Raw genomic sequence first — 24,964 nt, 5'->3', positions numbered from 1 at the left:
CAGCTACCAACCATGCTGACTATGTTGCAAAATGGAAGGCCCAGATGGAGCAAGCATACGCCCTAGCCTCCAGACATAGCTCCAAGACAGCGCTCCGCAACCGGAAACTGTACAACAAAAAGCTACATGGCGTCAGCCTACAGCCTGGAGACCGAGTGCTGGTAAGAAACCTGAATAAGACCGGTGGTCCAGGAAAGCTGAGAGCCTACTGGGAGGAGAAAATACACATTGTCATCAGGCAGATGCAGGACGACATGCCTGTGTATGAGGTCAAACCTGAGAATGGACTGGGGCGGACACGGGTTCTTCATCGAAACCTTCTCCTCTCCTGTGACCACCTCCCTGCATCAGAAACACACGGGGAACAACCTACAGCTCAATCAAAGAAGCAACGACGCTCAAAACGACTAACTCACCAATCGCCCAGCCCAACTCAAGACGGCAGCAGTTCCGATGAAGAGGTCTATCTTCAGATGCCACATCAACTGCAGGAGCAGTTCACCCCAGAAGAGGACATCATTACTGATCGGCACCAGACATTGGGGCATGAAAACCCTACAACATCCATCCAACCTTCATCAGCAGAGCCCCAACAGGAGCTGGAGATGCAGGCCCTTCCAGACCTGGAACTCAACGTGGTGCCTGAACAACAGCCGGGTGTGGCAGCTCTCCCAGAACCCCCTGTAGATGAAGCCCCACCTGAAGGAAGCGATGTATCCACAGCAGAGACTGAAGCCAGGTACCCAAGCCGGAACAGACAGCCACCGGATGCACTCACCTATGATCAACTTGGTGTCCCTCGTCAACACGTTTCTGCAGTACTGCCAGTGCTCGCGTCGGAACCCCCTGCGAAAACCCCAGAACAGGTTTTCGGTGAATATGCCCTGCCCCCACACCATGTCCCCGCCCCCATTCCGCCTGAGGTTCCCAACCAGCAGATGGGTTCTGCTCAAGCCCCTTACCCCTACAGAATGCCCTATGGGAATGGTTCATTTCCACAGCCATATCCTTCCATGTATGCAGTGCCACCCATGGGATACTACCCTGCACTACCGCAGTATCCTCTCCAGCAGTATGTACAGGGATCGCATCCAGTGACGTCTCTACCGTACTTCAACCCACCTGGAGTGTGCTGAACTGAACAATAGTAGAACAGTAGTAATTGTGACCTATTTGAATGATGCTTGTCTCCTCAGGACAAAAATGCAAAGTCTTGCAGGGAAGTGCGACTTTCTTTTTTTAACTTGATCTTCTCGATCAGATTTTTGGAATTTAAATTGGCTGATCACCTTGAATGACTCCAGTTATCGCACTATGCCCGTAAACTTATGGAGAGATGTTTTGGCTCATAGTTGGAGAGATTCTCCATAGTTCGCACTTCCGACTCCACATAAGTCCTATAAGGTGATGAGCACTCATTTGTTTTTTTTTGGACATACGTTTCTGTTACGGATTGTTTTGTAATGTTGAGGACAACATTTAATTTTTCGGGGGAGTATGTAGGGCCCCTCCGAAAGCTGAGAGAAAGTTTTAGGAAATTCCCCCCCCCACAAAAAAAAATAGTCTTTCCCCGTATGTTTGCCTCATGCACTTTCCCTGTGCTCTTGTGGCTAGCACATGCTCACTTTTAGCCTGTGCAGTTGGTCAGCTGGGCAGTGACCCAGTTGCCATGGTCACTTCCTTCTGATTGGCTAAGGCACCCAGCAGGAAATGGAACTTCACCCTCTTTGTTCACCTTGGCGGTCTCAAGCATTCCTTGATGAGCAGCCAGTGATTAAAGACGCTGTCCAGTTTTGCAACAATTACTGATGTTTGCATAACTTTGCTCATTTTCAGGTATGTTCATTTCCTTTCACTATACATGTATCTCATATTTTAGACTTAGTTGTATTTACGTAATTGTAGGATTGATACTGTTTTGTCTTTCTTGAACCCAGTGATTTCAGTTAAAATTTGGCTTAAAAGAAAGCAAAGCAACTAGAGAAATGTTTAACTTTGATTTGTGTTTTCTGAAACTTCCCAAATGATAGTTTCACGGGAAACAGGAAAAACAAGGATTTGGGTTCCAGTTTTGGAAAGTTTGAGGAAGTTTATTTAAGTTTCCAGTAGGAGATGCCAGATGTTGATTGAGTTTATATAACCTTAGAAAAGTGACAGGCTTTTGAGTGCCACTTGCCAGATTATTACGTTGATAAGAGCGATTTCTCATACTTAGAGGTATTTCTTTACGTGCATAGAGGATGTGGACGAATGTGTAATTTAGTACTTTTCCACTTGTTCATAACTTTTGAAAGTGTTGAATTGAGTGTCCGCTCTCGTCACTTTCTGGAGAAACTCAGTAGAGTTGGACCATGCATTTTATATTGCAAGTATATGTACAGTGTCTGTGGCTATCCTACATTGGACAGGAAATGGTCCAAGCAGAGATGAGTCACGCATTCCTGGAACCAAGCCCTAACTCATTAGTATTCGGGCGAGGGTAGGGGAGACAGGATGTGCCCATGTGGTTCACTGGGTAGTGACCACAGGCACTGATTGAGATAAGAGGTCGGTTATCTTCGACCATGTGCTTATATGGCAGCAGCTGCAAGTGCCAAACCATGTGAAAACTAGTAGGGCCAAGAACACACATTTTTCTTGTGCATATTTAATAGGATTGACTTCACTCTTATTTTGGTTCACTTACTTGCGCAACTCAGCCCGGTGAAAAGACACAGTATAGTTTAAGGATCTAAATGAGTATTTGACAATTGTGCTCTTGCCATACTTCTATGCATGTATGAAAATTTTGTGTATTATGTTTCTTTCGTCCATTAGTTAGAGTTTCATTTCTTTGGGATTGAATGTACTATTTAGACCTTCTGAATGGTTATAAGTTTGAGCGATAACTTGTTAGTGCGAAAGAAGGTGTTGATTACATGATGAAAGATTCCTTGATGAGCAGCCAGTGATTAAAGACGCTGTCCAGTTTTGCAACAATTACTGATGTTTGCATAACTTTGCTCATTTTCAGATTACCTTTCCACCAACCCCTCGGGGCTGGCTTACATATGGTCTCTGCGTACATGCACAACGCGTGCCAAGAATCTGGTCGGAAAACTTAATACCATCTGTCTTTCGACTATTGGGGGCGCACTTCTGCTCAGGGCGGATAGATTGCCAAGGACACAGCCTGTCAAATTATTGTAATCTCATTATCACATCGTATGCGTTCAATCAAAAGTATCCCTTGCAGGAATCTCACTTCCACCGTTCAGTGAATTTGACTTAATGTCCGGGACGGTGTAATCGCTACAATCCTGGAAATATCTCATTGGAACATGCCTCCCCCTCGCCCTCCTGTCAATGTTGTTTCTCATTGGGTAAGTTGGGCCGAATCTTTTGGTCCAACAAATAACCGCAACATTGAATGGGGGAGAGGCGGATCTTTTCACCGCGCTTCCCACAAGGTGTTCGAATTATTTTGTCCAGGACTGTAGGTCCCTTACTTGGCCACTTACTGCCAAAACCAATCAGACTTGACTGTGCGCTCACAGGCGACAGTCCTTCTGGCCACAACAAAAGCAAGACGATTTTTGGAAGCCAGGATTGTACGAGTCGAACTCCAGCCCAAAGCTGCAAATGCTCCGCCCACCTAGAGTGGGATGAGTCTACTCCTGCACACCTAGGCAGATTACCAATACCTACGCATTATTTCTTAGTCCATGGCCGTTTTCCAATATTTAACTTAGGCTCCGTCTCAGGCTTCAACTGTTTTTTACCACCTGACTTTGAAGTTGTAAGCGCACTAATTAGTCTAATAGTGCCACAAAACATCAAATAAGATGCAAGAGAGCAAAAACGTACAGTAATCCAATTTGATTTAAACGCTTCAGGCCCACAATTGGGGATTGGTTTTGGGGACGAAGCTTAAGACGGAGACGAAGTTGAGTATTGGAAAGCGGCTCATTACTTCCATTCACTAAATTCGTGATCACCAGCAGTGCGCCCTCACCAGCAGGAGTCGAGCGGGTGAGGGCGCACTGCCGGTTGCAGGCAGTAGACTACGACAATTAAGAGCCAATTTTCTCCCCAACAACAAACTCTTTTAAGACACCCAGCCATGGATCACGTATCAAGTACGCTGTAGTATTATGTTGGATATAAATGTAGCATTAACATTATTGATGTTATATCTAAGGATTTTCACAGCTTAAAAGTGATTATTCTGTTGCTAGAGGAAAGCTCTGTCTTATGACAGACTCCCTTGTGATAACAAAGATGCTTTAACTCACAGCATTTTCTGGTCGCTTGTCACGGCTGAGGTGGAGCGTGGAGATGGCGTTGGAGCTGCCCATCCAGACCTGCAGGAGGGCGCCCCCTGTAGGCACCGCGCCATTGGGTCGCAGAAAGCCCTTGTACTCCGCGATGTACGACCCACCGTTCAGCTTCTCCTGCTGGATGCTGACGTAGTAGAAATTGAAGTTCTGGTCGGTCGTCTCGACGATCGTCACCTGGAAGTCGGAAACAAGCGGTGGTTATCAGGAAACCACATCATCCCCGTTTTCACCGAACTGAAATGCGAGCGCCGTGTCCATACACTTCATGAAAACGATTTTGGTCTCTGGAACTGATGTCAGGGTGCACGCGCGCTGCAAATACCTGCCCACTGCACAATCAACTCGGTTTCCACAAACGCATGTCGTCAGTATCTGATTAAGGAGAAAAACTATTAAAGTATTTCATTTTTCTGTAAATTCTGTGCAAAAGAAGTCTAATCGAGGGGCAAAGAGGGTCTGATCATGGTGTCAACGACGGCATCTACCGATACTGTAAACGAAAGTTTACACGGTGGCGCCACTAGCCTGAACGCTGGGCCTGTATTAAAAGTGCTTGTGTCATCAAACACCGGCACTGGAGCTGTGTCAAAGAATTTTTTCCCACAAACTGTTTTTTCCAAATCATAAAGACGGAGGCTGATTGTATTCAGCGAATGTTTAATTCTCATAGATTTCCGGCTCGTACCTCGTCTGGCTGGCTGGTGTTCTGCGGGTGACGGTACTTAATCCAGGTGATCCCCGGGGGTGTGTCCTGCAGCCGGCACTGGGAGAACTCCGCCAAGAAGGTGCCGTTTATACCCCACCAACCCGAGGGGTCAGAGTGCGATGACTGGTCCCCACAGGCTCCGCCCGGCTCTGCAAGGCAGAAGCAGTGTACAAAAGGGAAACATTGGAACATGCTGCTGAGGTTGGGTCAGCAATCTTACTTTTCTACCATTCCATGCAAAGCAATCAAGCTGAAGCTGGAAGGAAAAAGTCTGTTCCCTGTCGTCAAGACATGAAGTTGTATTGCTATTGCTAATAGGTCCAAGGGGAACTAGACAAACACGGCAGCATCGTGATAAAAGTCTATCACAAGTCTCTGTACAATGCCAGTCACAAGTGCTTTTGAAAGATCCGCCACAAGTTACAAAGGGGACGATGACCAAAGGAATCCTTTGGTAGGGTTCACTGGTTTCACAGTTAGGCTATAAAACTGGCACGTGACAGACTCGAGGGAAACATTTTCAAAATCCCACATAAAAATAAGTCCATCACGGAGTCTGGTCACCAGACCAAGCATGGGTTAGGGTTGAGCAATGACAAAGGAATGCTCCCGTCACAGGCTTGTGACCTGGCTTAGGACTGGTTGACTTGCGATGGACCCAAATGCACAGCAATCTCTCAGACTTTGTCAGCTCTGAGTAGCTAGATCTTTATTCATGACCAGGGCATGTTAAATTGAAAGCAAGGTAAACTATTCTTTTTGGGAACTTCAAGTTTGGAAGATGCCATGAAGTTCAACCATGCAAACTTTGTCAGATCAAGACTACAGACCTTTACTCATTAAAATATTTCTGTGACTGCACAGGTTAAAGTTATACAAATTTATTCGAATGCCTGGTCTACAGTGTTATGTTCATATTTGTCAAATATCAACACGCAAAATATGCAATATGCAAAATTGAGCAAAATATATGCAAATTTATGCAAAACATTTGGGAAATTTGGCTAAATGTATGCTTCTCAATATTGTAAGTAGTACCTCCCAGTGGGTAACACTCTTGCTCCTGGACGCACCAGCCGCACTGCTCATTGACCCTGGCACCAGTGGGGTCAGAGGTCACGGCCCCTGTCCCCCAGACGATGCAGGCCTCGCAGGTGACCAGACTGTCACAGACACTGGGACAGGTGTCTGGGGCAAAGGTCAGCGGCTCTGTGCAGTTCTGCAATTGAAAGACATTTGGAAGTACAGGTAATAAGATAAACAGTATTTTATTCAAAATCTACTCCCCCCCCAAAAAAAATTTAGAAGCATTATGGGTAGTTCCAGAAATCAGGTCCAAGAGTGTGACAGTTTTGTGTCCCTGTTACATCTGACCTTTGTCATTTGACATGGAAATCTCACCGGAATTGATTTCAAACTATTAGTATTTGTTTGGCAGGTGATTTGCATTAATTCATCACTTTTGGAAATTAGAAAATGTGTTCTGAACTTACAAAATCATATGTCGGATGTGACAGGGGCACAATTTCTGGAATTACCCCGATATGAAACGTCTTGGCTGACAAATGTAACATAAGCCTGCAATAAGCTGGACCTCAAGTAGGGTCTGTCTACGAATAAATGCAACAATGCCAAAAAGAAAAATGTGACGAATGTAACATTACCAGTGTCGTAGTCAAGACCACTTAAGACCTTCACAAGACCAACACAAAATCTCCAGTCTGAATTCAAGTCACAAGCTATTCAAATGAACTGCAACAAAAGCATTCCTTTATTACTGATCACCCTGTTACTTGTGATTGGTCTTGCGACTGACCTTGTGACTGGTCTTGTGTCTGGTCTTGTGACTGGTCTTGTACCTGGTCTTGTGACTGGTCTTGTGACTGGTCTTGTACCTGGTCTTGTGACTGGTCTTGTGACTGGTCTTGTACCTGGTCTTGTGTCTGGTCTTGTGTCTGGTCTTGTGACTGGTCTTGTGACTGGTCTTGTGACTGGTCTTGTGTCTGGTCTTGTGATTGGTCTTGTACCTGGTCTTGTGTCTGGTCTTGTGTCTGGTCTTGTGACTGGTCTTGTAACTGGTCTTGTGACTGGTCTTGTGACTGGTCTTGTGACTGGTCTTGTGACTGGTCTTGTGTCTGGTCTTGTGTCTGGTCTTGTGACTGGTCTTGTGACTGGTCTTGTGTCTGGTCTTGTGTCTGGTCTTGTGACTGGTCTTGTGACTGGTCTTGCGACTGGTCTTGTGACTGGTCTTGTGACTGGTCTTGTGACTGGTCTAGACTACAACTCTGAAATAACATAATACACAGTGTGCTCTTCGGCATGTGTTCACTGCTAAATACAACACCAAGCAACATGGGAGGCATCTGTTGAACTCAACCACAAATATGTACTCACGCTATGCTGCGAGTGCCCGATGCAATTGCTGTTGGCGTTACACCATCCACAGTTGGGATCGCTGAGACAAACAGATTTGCTGTGACAAAAACGGAAAAGAGATTACATCAACAAACTTACAGGCGTAGATGTGGACGAGCTCCAGGGCAGACAGCTGCATCAAATATTTGACCGTGGGTGCAATGCACACGATGGAGTCTTTGAGGGTGAAAACTACTTACGTAGAATGCGCCGAGCACTGCTCCAGAATGGACCCGCCCGACTTGGAATTGAGGGCGACCGTCCCCGGCATCTTCACGGCGATCAGATCGCGGTGCACCAGCCCGCTGTACCCGCCCACAACCAAGAGTGTGCTGCTGTCGCGGACGGCTGCGGCGTGGCCAAAGCGCCCTCTGGTGACGACGTGCAAGTGCTCCGTTTCAGCGGGGGCTGGAAAATGGTTAACAAAATTTAGGACTTCTGATGAAACTGTGTGTTGGGGAGTTGGATCGGGGTGTAATGGACTTTTGACAGTGACTATCGAAACTTTAACGTGTGTAACAGTCCACGAGACGTTATTTCTGTGACAAAGAGCACCGACCATTTCCTTTCACCCTATTTTCATTTTTTTTTTCTGAAGGTACATGTAGATTCTTTTATCACAGATAAGTTTTGACATCCAAAATCAAGTCTAGTATTATTGTCACTCTTTCTGATCTTTGGCTCTGAAGGATTTTCTGGTGGGCATTAAAAGTCCAAAGTTGCACTACATGTACATGTAGGACTGAATTCTATCTCGTGAATAGGAAATTACCAGGACAACGACAGCATAGAACCAGTCCAGTCTTATGCCTGGCCTTGTGACTGGTCTGGTGCTTGTGCCTGGTTTTATGACTGGTCTTGTGACTGGTTTTGTGACTGGTCTTGTGCCCGGTCATTCATCTCGTTTTGTGAATTTTCATTTCCCTGGTCTAGTGTCTGGTCTTGTGTCTGGTATGGTCGTGTGAATTGTCTTGTGCTTGGTCTAGTGTCTGGCCTTTCATCTGGTCCAGTATCTGGTCTTGCGTCTGGTCATTTGTCTCATCTTATGCCTGGTCCTGTGACCGTCTTGACTGTTGAAACGCTGCTCCTCACTAAAATGTGTTTCTCTTCTCTACACTCACACTGGAATCCCTCGGCCAGGGTATCAAAGTCCGTCCATTTGTGGCAGCCCAGGTGAAAGAGCTCAACGCGATCGTCGTAGCATCTCTCATGGGTCAGCGGGCGGTGCTGGGCCGGATCCGAGTAGTGCCTGTGGACGTTCCCACCTGGAACACCCAAGACATGAGGATTAGTAAACCAGAGGCACAGTGGCTTTGCCACTGAAAAGCTGGGCAATGCCTGAGCCTATGGGCCAGTTATCTTCCTAAATTTTAACCACTACCAGCCGGGGACTCCGAAATCGGAGCCGTATGGTTTATATGTGTGGCCGGGGTCTCTCCGAACTCGGACAAAGGAAACAGGGCCCAGTAACAAAAGACCGTACTCCGAACAAAAGACCAGGCTGCTGGGCATGACCGGCATTTTTCACTCTCAAAAGTGGTGATAATCCAGCGTTATTTTGAAACCGTATACCAGGGTTTGGAGTATTTAGAGCAAGCGGATTACCACCGGGGACAAAAGCTCTCCACCACCGCAGCGATGAGCCACACAGCACCGCTGCATGCTAATCTGGCCCCTATTGAAAAGAGGTCAGCAGTGCACTGAGCCAGGTTCGTGAACAAAAGACAGTTGTATAACACCGCACAATCTGGGCTCTGTTTACAAGGCTGCAGGCCTGGCTGAAATATTCGGGCGTCAATGAAGGTCACCTGTCAACTTAGAGTAGTGCCTGAAGATTACTCCGTGCGGCTATAAACGACTGTTAAATGGAATGATGAATTGTTGAAGGATTTTGAAAACGGAAAAAATGATAGTCATGCTGGCCCAGCATCCTCAACGTTGAAAAATGCCCCGGGCCGAAGTGGTTAATCCTGTAAACCTAAACTCCCCAGGGTGATTTACTAGCAATCTTACACATCTCTGCAAATCTCAACACCACATTAACAGTTGGACTCTGTTAATATGTGGTATAACTAATCCCACATAAACCAGTGCAGTACTCATCCCAACAGATTCCAACAAACCCTGGCTGGTTTGGAATGGTTAGGGTTCAACCAAATGCCACAAATAACGACTTCTGAGAGTTGTTGACATGGCACGGTATTTCTCTCTATAGGCTTATAGTTTCCAAAAGCTCCTCGGCATCGCCATGGAAGCCCATCGGGCACCCCTGTTATTATTATTAGGATTATTTTATTCAGAAATCAACAAACTAAGCAACAATCGTACACAAAGAAAACAAGATACGGTTGATTCATTCTGGGATAACCCAAGAAAGCCAATTACACAGGATTTCCATTGGGGTCCCTAGGTATACAGATTGCTAGATTGCATAATTATGGGTGTGCACATGCACAAATTCTCCGGCATGAAACCGCACTATGAAAATATGAAATTTTTCACTTTGCCCAGTACAGAGCTTTGCCTATCTGCATGTAGGTGAGCATTAACCTTGGAAGGTTTGAGGTAACGCCAACAAATGGAAAAATGTCCATGACAAGGGATGCACACACACGAAATTACAACACTAGGCTATTGCAAAATGAGATCAGGATGTAGAAAATCTGTACCAAGAGTTTATTTTTTTGGACAATTTTAATAAAACAAATGAATTTACTCTCAAAACGTGTTTATTTCTTACTAGCATGATATTTGACCTTAAAAAAAACTTTTCGAGAAAATTCTCTAAGCATGGCAATACCGGTAGAACATGTCGAAAATTAATGAAATAGCAAGAAATGAAAGACGGCAAATATAACCAATTCGAGTAAAATAGAATATCATGACTCTTGTTAACAATGATATTATCTATTGAAAATATATCAGTCCAAAATGGATGACAAAAACAGGCAAGACGCTGTTTTGTGCTCATTCTGTTCAAACTGGACAACCACGCCAAGAAACTAGACAACCTGGAAATACGACAGAATTGAAAGGTGGCAACTATAACCAATCTGATTAAAATAGTATATCATGACTCTTAATTATATATAACAGGTTTGCCCTTACCCAATGTATATTAATAAGCATTGTATGCTCAGTGCTTGACCGAGAGCTTGCGAAAAAAACTCACAAGCTTACTCGGGTGGGAGTCGAACCCACAACCTCCTGCTTACTAGTGCAGATGTCTTAACCTCTCGACCACTGAGCTTGCCGGGGTCGGCTGGCCGGTCTGAGTCAAATGAAGCAGCGGGTACCGCGAACTATTTTCAAGATGTAGCTCGGTGGTCGAGTGGCTAAGACATCTGCACTAGTAAGCAGGAGGTTGTGGGTTCGAGTCCCACCCGAGTAAGCTTGTGAGATTTTTTTCGCAAGCTCTCGGTCAAGCACTGAGCATACAGTGCTTATTAATATATGTTGGGTAAGGGCAAACCCGTTATACATAATTAACATCTCCCCAACGCAGAAAAAAAAAAAAATCTTGAAAATCATGACTCTTGTTAAGAATGATATTATCTATTAAAAAATTATCAGTCCAAAATGGATGACAAAAGTAGACAAGAGGCTGTTTTGTGTTTATTCTGTTCAGAACTGGACAACCACGCCCCAAACTTAGACAACCATGCAAGAGTATTCCATTTAAGCACACTAGCCTATACTGAATAACTCAGCCTTTGTAACCTCACCGGGTGTATGAGCAATTACACTGAAAATGGAACCTTTCACTTACCATAAATAACCATGTAGTTGCCAATGATGCTTGCACTGTGGAAGGCCCGTCCCATGGGGACATTCGATATGTCCACCTCCCACTTCATCCAATAGCGTTCCCCGACGTGGAATGCGTAGATCTCATTGGACCGTTCACTGAATCTGGAAAACGAAAAATGAAAACATGTCAAGTTTACAAGAACAAAAGCCAGCCAGGTTTGACACATTGATGCTCTACGTGCGTACGGAGGAAGAGGGGGACGCCATCCTGCCCACATACTGTACCTCGTCGACGACGGTCGAAATCCCCCAAAGACGATGAGTGACTGGGAGTCCAGGTGGTACACTGCGCTGTGACCCCTGACCCTGACGTCCGCCTCGCGACCTCCCAAGGGTCGGATGATGTCCCAGCGCGAGCGCATGAGGAGGTCATACTTGAAGATGCCGTCGTGGAAATTGGTGTCTGGGCTTCTCCCTGTAACGGCACAAAAGAACCTCAGGTGTCAAATAAACTGCCGGCAGCTATCTCTGTTTAAGGGTGGATCCGGGGGTGGAGGGGGTGATAGGTGCCATGCCCTCCCCCCCAAAAGGTACCCGAAGGCCGTGAAAGATTACACAATTTTGTGTAAGAACTTCACTCAAAAATGCCTCCCTCCTGCAAAATTGGTTGAGAGTTCTCCCTTGCACCTGTTACTGAAAATGCCTCCCTCCTGCAAAATTGGTTGAGAGTTCTCCCTTGCACCTGTTACTGAAAATGCCTCCCTCCTGCAAAATTGGTTGAGAGTTCTCCCTTGCACCTGTTACTGAAAATGCCTCCCTCCTGCAAAATTGGTTGAGAGTTCTCCCTTGCACCTGTTACTGAAAATGCCTCCCTCCTGCAAAATTGGTTGAGAGTTCTCCCTTGCACCTGTTACTGAAAATGCCTCCCTCCTGCAAAATTGGTTGAGAGTTCTCCCTTGCACCTGTTACTGAAAATGCCTTCCTCCTGCAAAATTGGTTGAGAGTTCTCCCTTGCACCTGTTACTGAAAATGCCTTCCTCCTGCAAAATTGGTTGAGAGTTCTCCCTTGCACCTGTTACTCTCCTCCTGTACCATTCCACAATGAACTTGTCCCCGGCGAGGTTTGACTTTCAGCCGAAAATACTGACTTTTTGAAACAAGATACCGCGAATGGACATCAACACTGGTTACGCCTTGAAATATACTTTTGGAATGTTACCAAGTCACTCGATGTACTTTTTCTCTTTTTTAATATTTTGTTTATGCTCCTCTGTATATCTGATATCAAATTTAACATTTGAAAAATCTATCGTAAATCAAATAAATGAGTATTTAACCCTAACAGCCCAAAACCTGCCATACTCCAACCGCAGGTTTTGTGAGGTTTTGGCAGGTTTGGTACCGTACCTGAGGAACTTGTTGAATTTTGTGAGACTTGGGATGAAAGGCCCAGGGAGATGGTGTTGGATTCTGTGTGAGTTGGGACACACACAGGTCATTGTGTGCAGTGTCTGGCTTGCTGTACCCATGGTTGGACTATGCTTGATTTTGTCAGGTTTGGTACTTTTCAGTGTAAGTCATCCTATACTGCATAGACCCATCCATACCATATCACTCAAACTCCAACGGGCTCATTCTGTTGGAGTTTATCAGGTTTGGTACAGTAACCTGCATGTACAAGTACATAGACAAGTACATGAACCTGTTGGATTTTGTGAGGTCCAGTATGCTTTCTAGTGCAGGAGCCTAGGGGGTTAGGGTTAATAATAATATAATCCGCACAGCCCTCACCAGTGGGTACCAGTCACTGTACATATTTTTGTAGAGTGGAAACCTGTCTAGGCAAGGTTACAGGTGTACAGTGGTCACACTGGTATGATTATATGACTCAGACAGGACAGACTGCATCAAATCCGTGACAAACTCACCACCAAAGACGTAGAGGTGGGAGAAGTTGACGATGGTCCCTGTGTGGTCGGCCAGCCCCGGGGGCACCGCGGCCGCATCGTCACCGGCGGGCAGCAGCGTCCACGCCTGTGTCTTGACGTCGAACGACCACAGCTCGTTGGTCAGCGAGCCGTTGGACAGGACGCCACCAAAGACGATCAGCTCGTCCGAGTAGAGCACCATGGAGTGGGCGTAGCGGCCAGCCTGGATAAAGGAGGCAGGTGTACATGTACATATCGATATACAAATCTGGCCTGCTTTGATGAACGCAATATGTGCTATGAACAATTTACACTGAAAGCCAGTAAAAAATGCCCTGCAATTGTCTGGACTAAAATACAGTCGACTCTCGGTAATATGAGCTCAGGTAAGACGAGACTCCGGTTAAGACGAGTATATTTGCTGGTCCCGACTGAATTATGCACATTCCTATGAGGAAAAAAATCCATAATACGAGCTCACGTGTTTCGAGATTGCGTTTGAGACGAGCATTTTGGGGGCCCCAGCTGCGTGCAAATGCATTGTTATCCGTCTAATTAGCACAAGCAATTTTGAGGGCAACTTGATTGTGTACAGCAGTAAAGCGCTGCGGTTTTCATTCACCAAGTGAAGCCGTCTGTGTCTGGTGCCGCAAGAAAGACAAACAATGGGCGTTTGTACTAACATACAAATTCTTTGTGGTGGCTCTCGTGCCACCTAAACACAAGCGGAAATAACATCCACAATTTTTTCGAAGGAAAAATGTACATCCCTCCCTTAATTTTTCACCCAAACCCACACGCTGTTTCAAATTAAAACGTACAATACTCAATAATTTATTTGCCCTCTACTGGTCGATCCACACCACCAATAAATGGTTCCCGCCCTTTTTGTGCAACAAACGCAGCACTGATGTTGGTTACCTCCTAAAATGTTAATGTACATGCATGTGTTGTATGACGATCTCATCGCAGCGTGCTGGGGATGTAAACGGCATCGCTCCAACCATGCATCCTCCAACTCAGTTTGAACGGTTTCTCCGTTCTTATATTATGTTTTCACTGATATCCACTGATTTAAAGAAGAACACCCTCCGCAAGCTACTGAGGGACACTTGCACCAAAACCGTATTCTCATGTAATAATGAATTGTACCAACAGACTGATGGTGTTTCCATGGGATCACCACTAGGACCAGTCTTAGCCAATATATTTATGACCGAACTAGAGGAAACAATTATCCCTAAGCTTGAAGATGAAGGTATTATCAAGTTTTACACACGCTTTGTTGATGACACACTTATCCTTGCTAAGCCTGTAAACTTTGACAGAATCCTGAAAGCACTGAATTCATTTCATCGGAATTTACAATTTACATTTGAATCATTTGAAGGAACTAGCACTGTTCATTTTCTTGATCTTGAATTTAACTCCTGTGAAATGGGCATTTATCGTAAGAAAACACACACTGGGCAGTATGTTCACTTTGATAGCTTCACCCCCTGGAAGCAAAAAATCTCCTGGATACGTAGTTTATTTTCTAGAGCCCATAAGATCTGCACTCCTGGACCTCGTCTTCAACATGAACTGAACACACTTAAACGATACATGTCCTGGAATGGGTTTCCACTGCATACAGTCAACCGCATCTTTAAGAAACTACACCAAAACCTGTCTAAAGCCGTTTCACCCCAAATAAATGAGGATGCGGACATAGCCAAAGTCTGGTTATGGTTACCTTTCACTGGAAAGGTAGGCCAAAACATAGTCCATAGATACATCAACAAGATTAATCGACACCTCACTAAGACTGTCAAAATCATAATTATTTGGAAATCTAAGAAAGTGATGAATATGCTGCCAACTAAGGACCTGACTCCCAAAGAGTACCGTAGTTCTGTTGTATATCACTTTAAATGTCCAGGTTGCAACAACGATTACATTGGTAAAACTGACAGATGTCTAACCAACAGAATCAAGGAACACTCAACTGGGCCCAACAGTGTAATTTTTGACCATATATCATCATGTGAAGGCTTTCACCACATCCTGGGGCTACTTAATCTTCCTATTCTTCTGGATACAGGCAAACAAGACAATTTTCAATTTTCCACCTACCAGTCATTGATACTTAGCAACACTAGCGTTATTGATTATTCTACACATTGGCTGGAATTGTTATTTAAGGAAGCTTTAGCCATCAGGCCTACAAACCATCTCTAAACACTGGATTAAGGGCCTCCAAAGAGCTTGCTTTGTTTGGCTAACTCTGTTTATGGGATGATTCAACACCTCACTTCTCCTTTGTTACATGTACCTTACTGCTGGCCTCCTAACCCCTTGTTACCACTAGTTTATACGATGATGCTGTCTGTGAGCCATTCAATTCTTTGTTTACTGTTTAGACTCTCTGATTGGCCAATTACTCCCCCTCTGACTCATGTTATAAGGTTACAACTGCATGGTTTATCTCATTCCTGAAGATGTTCTGAATAAAGAACGAAATATTGAATCAAACATGGCTTTCATTAGTCTTTATGGAGTCTGCATAATATTGAGTTATCTGAATATTATCAGTGGATCACCTACTGGTTTTATATTATGTTATTGTTCTTTATTTCAAGTACAGTTACTTCTCACTTTCATAAACATAAACTGTTTTGAGATTAAATTCCAAACCACACGTACGTGCCTACAAAGTACATGTAGGCCTACATGTACGTACAGATGTTCGCTTACATGATGTTCGCTTAACGATGCGGTTGATCGGTCGCACATGCGACAAGCGGAACAGCAGCTTTCGCGTAAGACAAGGTCCGGATAATACGAGCTAATTTAGGAAGTCCCCAGGCCCTGGTGTTAACAAGAGTCGACTGTACAGGCTTTCAGTGGCAGCCATTTTGCAGGGCAATTCTTTCGTTCCGGCAAACACTACATTTTCCTATGGAGTCAGTGGTGGCCCACGGCCAACTGAGCACCACAGGAAAGCGCTTTAGTATTAAACCAAATATCGTCATCACTACAGCGGTCTATTCATGAAATGCTCTCTTCCTCATTTAAACTGACATGCCCAAATAACAATACATAAACCAATTTCATGGGGCTGCCTACTGCAGAATTACGCGCTTACGATCTCCATTATGTGCTTACTGCGCAAGCACAAAACATTCTGCGCTAACCTTTTAAACAGAGAATCCTTTTCTACAGGATGTATGCAAGCACATGAGCAAAAATTCCTCACTAACCCATGAAATACGTTTGCCGTAAACACAGAATTTTCTGCTACAGTAAGCGCCAATTTTTTGCTTGAGTAAGCAGTGCCATGAAATTGGGCCTAGGTAGCTTTCTTAAGCCTTTTTGTACTGGTACAAGCATTTCATAAAAGAATAATTTTTTCATGTTGAGGTATTTAGTGTTTTATGTCGCTGTGATTTTCTGTACTTCTGTTTTGATTCTTAAATTTATGTTAATAAGCCTTTTGCAAGTTAAATTTGAATAAAATCTGGTGCACTATGGGCGTTGTCAGGTTGCACATAAACGCAACAATTTGAATCCCCCAGACTAAAGACACTGTTGCTATACCTCGTGATTCGGGGCAAGCTTTTGCATAGCGACCACTATCTCTGGAATGGACTGGTTCCTTTGTGCCCTTCTTATTCATTTCAAACAGTGTATTATTGCAAGGCGTCTCTTATGTAACTATAAAGCAAAAGCTTGCCCCGAATCACGAGGTATAGCAACAGTGATTTTAGTACGGAGAGTTCAAATTGTTATGTTCATGTTAATTTAAAGAACTCGGTGTACCAGATTTTATTCAAATTTAACTCACAAAAGGCTTATTGTGGCTCTCCGGTACATACATTTTGGCCAGCTCACCTGTATCGATATGTAATAAATCAGTACCAATATCAAATTTTTCAATGTTATCAATTGATATCAATGTAGCAGTACAATACATGTAGCATTACAGTGCAGCTTGCATGACCCGACCAAACATGTGATCAGTGATGTCCGAAGTACATAAAATGCCTAGGGTTCTGCTGCAAAAGCTCCTTGCGGGAAAACGGGAGACGTAAAACTTAACCTCATTTTCAGATCGCTGCCTTTTTATTGACGGTCAGTGCGCATGTGGCTCACACAGGAGAAACAAACGAAACCTTGTATCGCAAGGGGAGCACATGGGTCATTCTACAAATTCAACGGCCAAAAGTGTGACACTTCTGTGTCCTGTTTACACCTGAACTGTGTGCTTTGACACGGAAATATCACTGAAACTGATTACCGACTATTCCTATCTGTTTGACGAGTAATTTGCATCGGTGTATCACTCTTGGAAATTGGAGAATGTGTTCTGAACTACAAAATCAGATGTCAGATGTGACCGGGGAACTAAAAAAACATCGGACCCCCAAATATAGAATGACTAACATGAGGTTTTAAGTAACGCATCGAAATGACTCACCGGCCTGGGCCCAGAGGTGGGGACCACCTCCTCCCACTGGTTGGACGTGAAGTTGTATCGGACGATATCATCCAGCACACTATTGAGGTCGTAACCTTCATTAAACCAAACACAAATAATAAATACATACACGAATACATGGACATGTATCCGGGTAACTCCAGAAATTCGGGGTCCAAAAGTGTGACATTTTTGTGTCCTTGTTACATCTGACCTTTGTTATTTGACATGGAAATATCACTGGAATTCATTTCAAACTATCACTATTTGTTTGGCAGGTAATTTGCATTAATTCATCACTCTTGGAAATTAGAAAATGTGTTCTAAACTTACAAAATCATATGTCAGAAGTGACAGGGACATGAAAAAAAAATGGACCCCTAATTTTTGGAGTTACCAATACCTATAAATATCATTACAACCCACTGACGTAATGTCCAGTGGGCCAAATGGCTTAATAAGATGCACCTAGCACGCCCCACAACCCAGAACCATTACGTTCTGACGGCGTCAGAAAAACGTGATCAGGAGTATCCATGAATGCGCATTTCACGTTGTGAAGCGCGACTGGTTTGTGGGGTGACAAGGTTCGTCACAGCTCAGGGCAACTCCGATCAAGGACCGCAGTGAACCACAGTCTGACTGACTGCGATAGAACGCACGCTAGTCGACGATGGTTGCGCTAGACTAGCTGACTATTCGCCACCAGCCAACCAAAGTCAGTCGCGCTGTTGGTTGCCACAGAAGCTTTGAATAGCACAGTGCAGAGGGGACCAGTTATACGAAAAAAATGGTGGAATTAAAGTTTGTCGTGAGCAAACAATCATTTTCCATTGTTATTTGTTCACCCGTCCTTGCCGTTGGCATGACGTCACTGTGGCCTTTTCACAAACCGTAAAGGGGTAAAAATGCCCCTAACAACCCTCCAGGGTTTTTGGCTAGAAACCCTGCCAGACACATCAGTCTGCATCGTTGGTCAAAGTGGCTTGCTTGCCCAGTGTAACAAGATCCAATCGGTCAACTCTCCCCAAGGCCAAACAGCCTGGGAGTATGCAGTCGGCAGTCACCACAAGATCCAACAGTGGCATTGTTCAATGGGACTACCGCCTATTGTCTCAATATGGCCAGCTTGCTTGGCTGCTATTGTTAATTGCCAAGTGCATCAAAGCGCACCAGACTTTTTCACCTGATGCACTGTGCTGCGTCTGGCAGGGTTTGGGTTAATTGCATTTTATGCTTTGAAGGACTGCACTGTAGTCCTCAGGAGTCAAACAGCGAGAATGACCTGACAACAGTTCATTAGAATCATCTGAACTTCAACTTCACTGCACATGCGCTAGGCACGTCACAAACCAACCACACCGTAACTTCGTCAAGTTAAATCCACAATTATGGCCAGCCGGTTCTGTTCCATGTAAGCAAGGAACTCCGGGCTGTTGAAAACTCTGACTTGGCTGAGTTTGACTGAGTGGACAACTTCGTCTCGCATGGACGTTCACATTGGAGGGTTATTTGTATGCACTTACCTCCAAAGACCCACAGGCTGTCTGTGCCCTCATGGTACTGGGCCGTGTGGCCCGTTCGTGCCCTGAAGACGGACTGGATCCCTGACGACACCAGCACGGTGTCTCCCCAGCCTGTGTTGTCATTGGTGGATAGGCTGCACCCCTCGCCCACAAAGCCTGCATTGCACGTGCACTGCGGCATCTGTCAAAGGGATGTTCATTTTCAACAGAGTTTAACAAAGCCAACACTGTCTGTATTTCAAAAATCAACGTACATTGTAATTACACACTCACAATGCAATTCAAGCAAGTCGGTCATTGGGTCACAAACATTTATCCAATAGAGGCCAGCCGTCGCGTCCTTATGCATACCAGTGAAAAAGCCAGAAAAAAATAGACTGGGTCGCACTCCCATGCGCAATCCCAAAATATTAGTGACTCGGTCTCAATATGTGCAATGTACAGAATCCAATCAGTGCAGAATGTGTAATTCTGTGCTGTGACCTGTAACCAGTCTATGTATAACAGTAGTCTGGCGCCACATTTTTAACATCACACAACTTGACAACACTGATATGGTTGCTATACCACGTTGTCTACAGTGCCATGCATAACTAGTCCATGAAAAAAAAAGTGCTCAGTGTGCCAGCCGTTGACAGAAACGCTAGCGCTAAACGTGCTAAATGGTAACTTGTTACTTGAATACAACTTTCAAATAGGCCTACTGATCAATGAAGAAGGGCACGTTGGCCAAGTGGTCGCAAGGTACGTGTACACGCTATTTTTTAAGGTCATCATGGCAATTCACAGGGGCATCGCAGTAGTGGACGCGGCAAAGATCAAAGCCTGGTTTTGAACTTACCAACGTTGTGAAGTCGCAGTTCCCCCGGCCGGCCGATTGGCCGCACTCGTACGGGCAACTCCTCCACTCGCACGAGTCTCCCTTATATCCAGACTCACACACACATTTGTAATTTTGACACACCCCGTGCCCTGAACAGGCGTTGGAACAGTTCTGTATCGTGTACGTCGCTGTCGTACCGTTCAGTGGGTAATTGGTGTCGCTGTACAAGTGTATTAACATCTAGAGTGGGCAAAAAAAAGACAAAAATCAACCAACATCATGAATGTCTTTGCAACCGCGCACATCACAAAATTGTAACTACAGGGTAATGTTCAATTTAATTAATGATATCTGCGAGTTAGCCACGTCCCATGGACAACTTGCAACACAAATCTCACTTGTAAGTGTGTGAGATGCACGATAGACAGACGTGTTGACCTCACCACTCAATTTGCCAAAAACGTGCTCGCCTCTGAAAAACATTGTCACATGCTTCCCAACCCAAGAGGCTCTCTCACAAAATGAAATCTCAGGAACTCCAACCAACTTACCATGCCCCGAATCAATACTCAAAGATGTGAACAATCTCCTGTCCCCTCTATGATCAGATTAATAAATTCTCAGTGGTTTTAGGTGTTCATATGTTCTTGTTCCTCTGATCTTATTTCCATTTTAATCACTCAAATTTTATCTACAATTGTAAGTCGCTGTTATTTGTTTTTTTAAACTGTTTATATGTACATGTATGTAATGTCTGACAATCATTGTAAATATTAATTATCTCTGTGAACCAAATATCTTTAGTCCTTGGACTTTTTCTTTGGTCACCATCTTCATTTTAACCCCTTGACGACGGGAACTTTTTTCTGAAAGCCAACTCCGAGAATTCCAGCCTCGCTTGGCCATGAAGGCCACCTGCCAAACCGCAAATTCTCGGTTTGCGGCCCTGCGTGCTCTGCATGCTTTGAATTACACGGTGAAAAGGCATGCAGCTCTACTCACCCTTCCACATTCCTGTTGCCTCTTTTCAAAGTGGGGACTATTGTGAAGCTGGTGATTATGATGCAAATTCAGCCTTTTCATTTCTTGGCAACACACAAAGGCCAATCACCATATATACAAGAGCAGGGTATGCCTTCTTTCACCATGTTCGCTCGAGCGTGGACCGAGAATAATACCATTTACCGTCGCAAAGGGGTTAACAATAAAAACGAAATGAATGAATGAATGAAAAGTGCTGTAAGTAGTGCAAACTGGCACATTACACAAGAGATCTGAACCCATTTGCTACACGTAATGGTTTATAATAGCTCGTTCTGGTACCATTCTGATCATCTTCACTGCATTTGGAAACACACAACCTTGGCTGGTCTCCTCCAACTGTAGTAAGGAATTAGGATCACCAAACTGTAGTTTGGATCATCCAGACCTGGAGGTGGGACCAACCAACAGCAGATGAGACTGCCAAATTGTAGTTGAATTGCCCAACTGCAGATGAGATTGCCCAATTGTAGCTACATTGCCAAACTAGACTGTAGTTGACATTGTCCAACTTTCGCATCATCCTACTGCAGTTGAGATTGCCCAACTGTAGATGGATTGTCCAACTCCAGTTTAGATTGCCAACTGTAGTTAAGACTCCACAACTGTAGTTTGAATTCCAACTGTACTTGGGATATTTTTTAAGCACAGTTGGGACCCTTCAACTGTAGTTTGGACCCTCCAAATGTACCAGCAGTCAGGAACAGTTCTGTAGTTGGGATCTTCCCAAGTTGGGTCAGTGATAATAGTATTGCTACCCTTCATTGACTTTAGGAACTAGTAGACCACTTCTTTTCACATGGACTCACTTTGCCGCTTTTGGCTTGCACTGGCCCCGGTAACAAGTTGCCACTGTAGGTGCCCAGGACGGTACTGGTGAAGGTGTCGCCATCATAGATGGTCACGAAGTCGTAGGTGCACTCCGTCTCAAACTCCTTGAACGTCAAGGTGATGGTCATGTTGGGATCCGGAGCTGAATGTCAAAAAAATAGAAAATGTACCCAAAGGTTGCGGTAAATCAAGTCTACTTGGGGGTAATGGGCAAGTCAGCTTCCTTCAGACTTTGATTTACTTTCTGTAAAATCAGACTTGAGGACCGAGCGAGGCATGGTTAAGAATTACACATGCATATAACCTGTGTTATAGCCAGCCATATTTTAGTGCAGGACTATTCAGTAATGCCTAGCGGAGGGAGCGAAACGACCGGAGTCTTGCAGGTCACAGCCCAGGGTCCCCTTAAGGGGACTCTAGATTGCTTTTTCAGTGAGTTTTTCTTTTCAAATTGATCAAGAGGTCAAATTTTTAAAATTATGGCAGGTGAAAATATGAAATTTTCATCGTGACTGCTTGTTTTTTCTGGGATTTTGAAGGATTTTTGTGCCAGTCGGTGGGCTGTTTCATCAAGCTCAGTGCTGAACAGTAGAACGCTGTGATGGAGATCCCTGACCGGCGTAGCTACAATACATAACACTGGTATAATCCTAAATGCTTCAATAGAAGCGATCAAATACGGTATGTGACATGAGAAAACAACAACAAACGCTAAAAAGCAAAAAACGCAAAGCTGCAAAATTTCGCTCTAAATTTGAACGTGCTTAGTCGATTTTATCTTTTTCATGTAATTCTTTTCCGTACATGCATAGAGCGGATATTCCATCTCAACTGCACATCAAGTCTGCTTGAAGTTAAAACCTGTTATCACGCTCCCGCTTTATGGAACACGAGTTCACGTAGCACATCTGTGTCAAGTATTCCATGAGGATCCTTGTGGTATACAAGGCACAGGTCCATGCACTCCATTACTCTGTGCTTCGCTCACACTCATGTGATAACTTCTGGTACATGTAATGCTATTATGCACCAGTGATGTAGTTGAGTACTTTTTGAGAACCAAGTTGCCTAACAAATATTTAACTAGTTAGGAGGGAACAAAGCTGAAGTACATCGGCATTTGATGGTACATGAATAAAGGTAAGATTACAAAGCAACATAATGACTTCAGAACATTACTATTTGATTAAAATTAACTTTTTAGGACAAAAGCACTCAGAAAGTACTCGGCCGAGTACTTTCTGAGTGCTTTTCTCCTTAAAACTTAAATTTTACACAACTGGGAGTGTCTGAAGTTATCTTACCTTTGCACATTTACCATCAAATGCCTGTGCACTGCGGCTTTATTCACTCTTACCCAGTTCAGTATTTTGTGGAGAACGTTGGTACCCGGAAAGTACTTGACTACAACACTGTTATGCACACAATTGATTGGACATAAGTCAGTGTCAACCTTGCACACAGGATTTCCTTCATGTACATACACCTGTCCATGCAGACATGTAGTGGCAGACTAAGAAGGCAATTAACATGATAAATAGGAGCACACCGGTACATTATGCACAATGTGCATAGAGTATAAATTTGCATCAACATGTTCACAGCGTGACCGGTACCTGCATTTTTCAAAATGTAAATAAAGGGAAGAAATCCTGGTGGCAATGGTCCACGATTGACCCAGCATACTCATACTGTACAGGTACCTTCGATGAGCCATTCGCAGTGGACGTTCTCGTCGTAGAAGCCCGGCCCGTCGGTAACCGTCCCTTCCAGGTCAGTCAGCAGCACCCTCCGGAGGCCAGAGCAGCCCGCGGCCAAAGCCAGCCGACCGCAGGCGCATATCAACAGCAGCACCAGGCACGCCGCCGTAGAGAGCGCGCCATCCATGACTTTTTTAGACCTCTCTAATCTGAATGTAAGCATGTATCACAGGAAGACAGGCTGGAAATTACATGTTAATTTGTTCTTTGCCAAAGAAAAGATCAGACGACGACTGATAACCCGTGCACCGGTAGAGCATGTAGTGACGTTTCATGTGTAAAACACGTACGGTAATCTCATCAGTTAAAGGCACAATGAACAGTACATCATTTGCAGTTAAACCCACCCCCCAAAAAATATTACAACGAGAAACACACTTTTAAAAGATTTAAAGTTTGAAAGATGGTTATGGGACTTAAACTCTCGGTGAAGTTCCTCTTTCTGGCAAGCTGTCATTTTGAAGAGAACAATGTAAGAAATAGGGCCGAGTCAATTAGAATGATTCACTAGTCCAATATTTGACCTTCAATTCAATTGAACCGACCGACCGAGTGTTCAGGAACAAACCACATACATCAACTGCAATAACACACACCAATTTCCATTACAATCACTGTAAAGACCCTATTCACGTGGAGGCCATTTTTGATCTTATTCACCAAATCTGTTTTACATATTGCAAACCGTCGATTAAGATGGCACCAGACTGTTTTATACTTCTGTGCATTGCAAGCCTCCCTTTCAATAATTTTCAGAATCTGGCAATGTACAACTCTGTGTGTTCAATCGTAAATTTGAAACTAATTATCAGAATAGACAGGTGCAATTTTGTCATGAAATTTCATTTTATTGCTTTATTTGTGCTCTCATCATTCAAAATGAAGAGTTAGCCTCGCTTTCAAATTCAACATGGCTAGCCCTGAGAATAAAGTCTATAGCTTCTCACGTCTAGGGGCACCCAGTATCTCCAGCCACGACTTAGCAAGATTTAACAGAAGAACAGAAGAAAATTTCTATTCCTTTAAATTTTTAATGAGTCATTTACTTTTGAATTGCTGTAAGATACATTATTCTGTCACTTTTCATGTGAGTCTTCTCGAAACAAGCCTCCATAGTGTGATTTGTCTCATTTGAAACCACAAAAAATTCTCCCTTCATTTTCATAAATTTTGTAGGCATTCCACTATTCAAATTTTGGAAAATAAATATTCGATAATCGATCAAATATTCGGATATTCAGCACAGCCCTAGTAAGAAAGCTTTCAACAATGTGTTTGGACAATTGCCATTAGAAGCAAGCGCAAGAATTGACATAACACACAAGCACACGGTTACTGCAAGTTGACGGTTCAGTTCGTGACATCGCATAGCTGCATTCTACTGCTGAACGTGAGAGCATGTCCCG

At 44.2% G+C, this 24,964-nt stretch overlaps 1 protein-coding gene across 1 annotated transcript in view; it reads right to left on the bottom strand.

Moving 5' to 3' along the window:
* Positions 1-24,964, bottom strand: part of megf8 (multiple EGF like domains 8) — a 72,030-nt gene that overhangs the window by 44,374 nt on the left and 2,692 nt on the right. Inside the window, exons 2-15 of the mRNA XM_087142575.1 lie at positions 23,502-23,707; positions 21,777-21,940; positions 19,945-20,166; positions 19,104-19,284; positions 17,578-17,672; positions 13,119-13,341; positions 11,476-11,665; positions 11,210-11,352; positions 8,562-8,705; positions 7,641-7,848; positions 7,420-7,498; positions 6,064-6,244; positions 5,005-5,174; positions 4,275-4,493 (exon numbers count right to left, since the gene is read on the bottom strand). Coding sequence (XP_086998701.1) covers positions 4,275-4,493; positions 5,005-5,174; positions 6,064-6,244; positions 7,420-7,498; positions 7,641-7,848; positions 8,562-8,705; positions 11,210-11,352; positions 11,476-11,665; positions 13,119-13,341; positions 17,578-17,672; positions 19,104-19,284; positions 19,945-20,166; positions 21,777-21,940; positions 23,502-23,707 — 2,425 coding nt within the window. The remainder of the gene's footprint in view (positions 1-4,274; positions 4,494-5,004; positions 5,175-6,063; positions 6,245-7,419; positions 7,499-7,640; positions 7,849-8,561; positions 8,706-11,209; positions 11,353-11,475; positions 11,666-13,118; positions 13,342-17,577; positions 17,673-19,103; positions 19,285-19,944; positions 20,167-21,776; positions 21,941-23,501; positions 23,708-24,964) is intronic.

The sequence above is a fragment of the Acanthaster planci genome, linkage group LG10 (assembly GCF_054643075.1).
Source record: "Acanthaster planci isolate LZ-2023a linkage group LG10, COTS_SCS, whole genome shotgun sequence".
Classification (NCBI taxonomy): Eukaryota; Metazoa; Echinodermata; class Asteroidea; order Valvatida; family Acanthasteridae; genus Acanthaster; species Acanthaster planci.
Note: the sequence above shows the minus strand (reverse complement) of the source record. Positions and strands in the feature narration are given on the sequence as shown.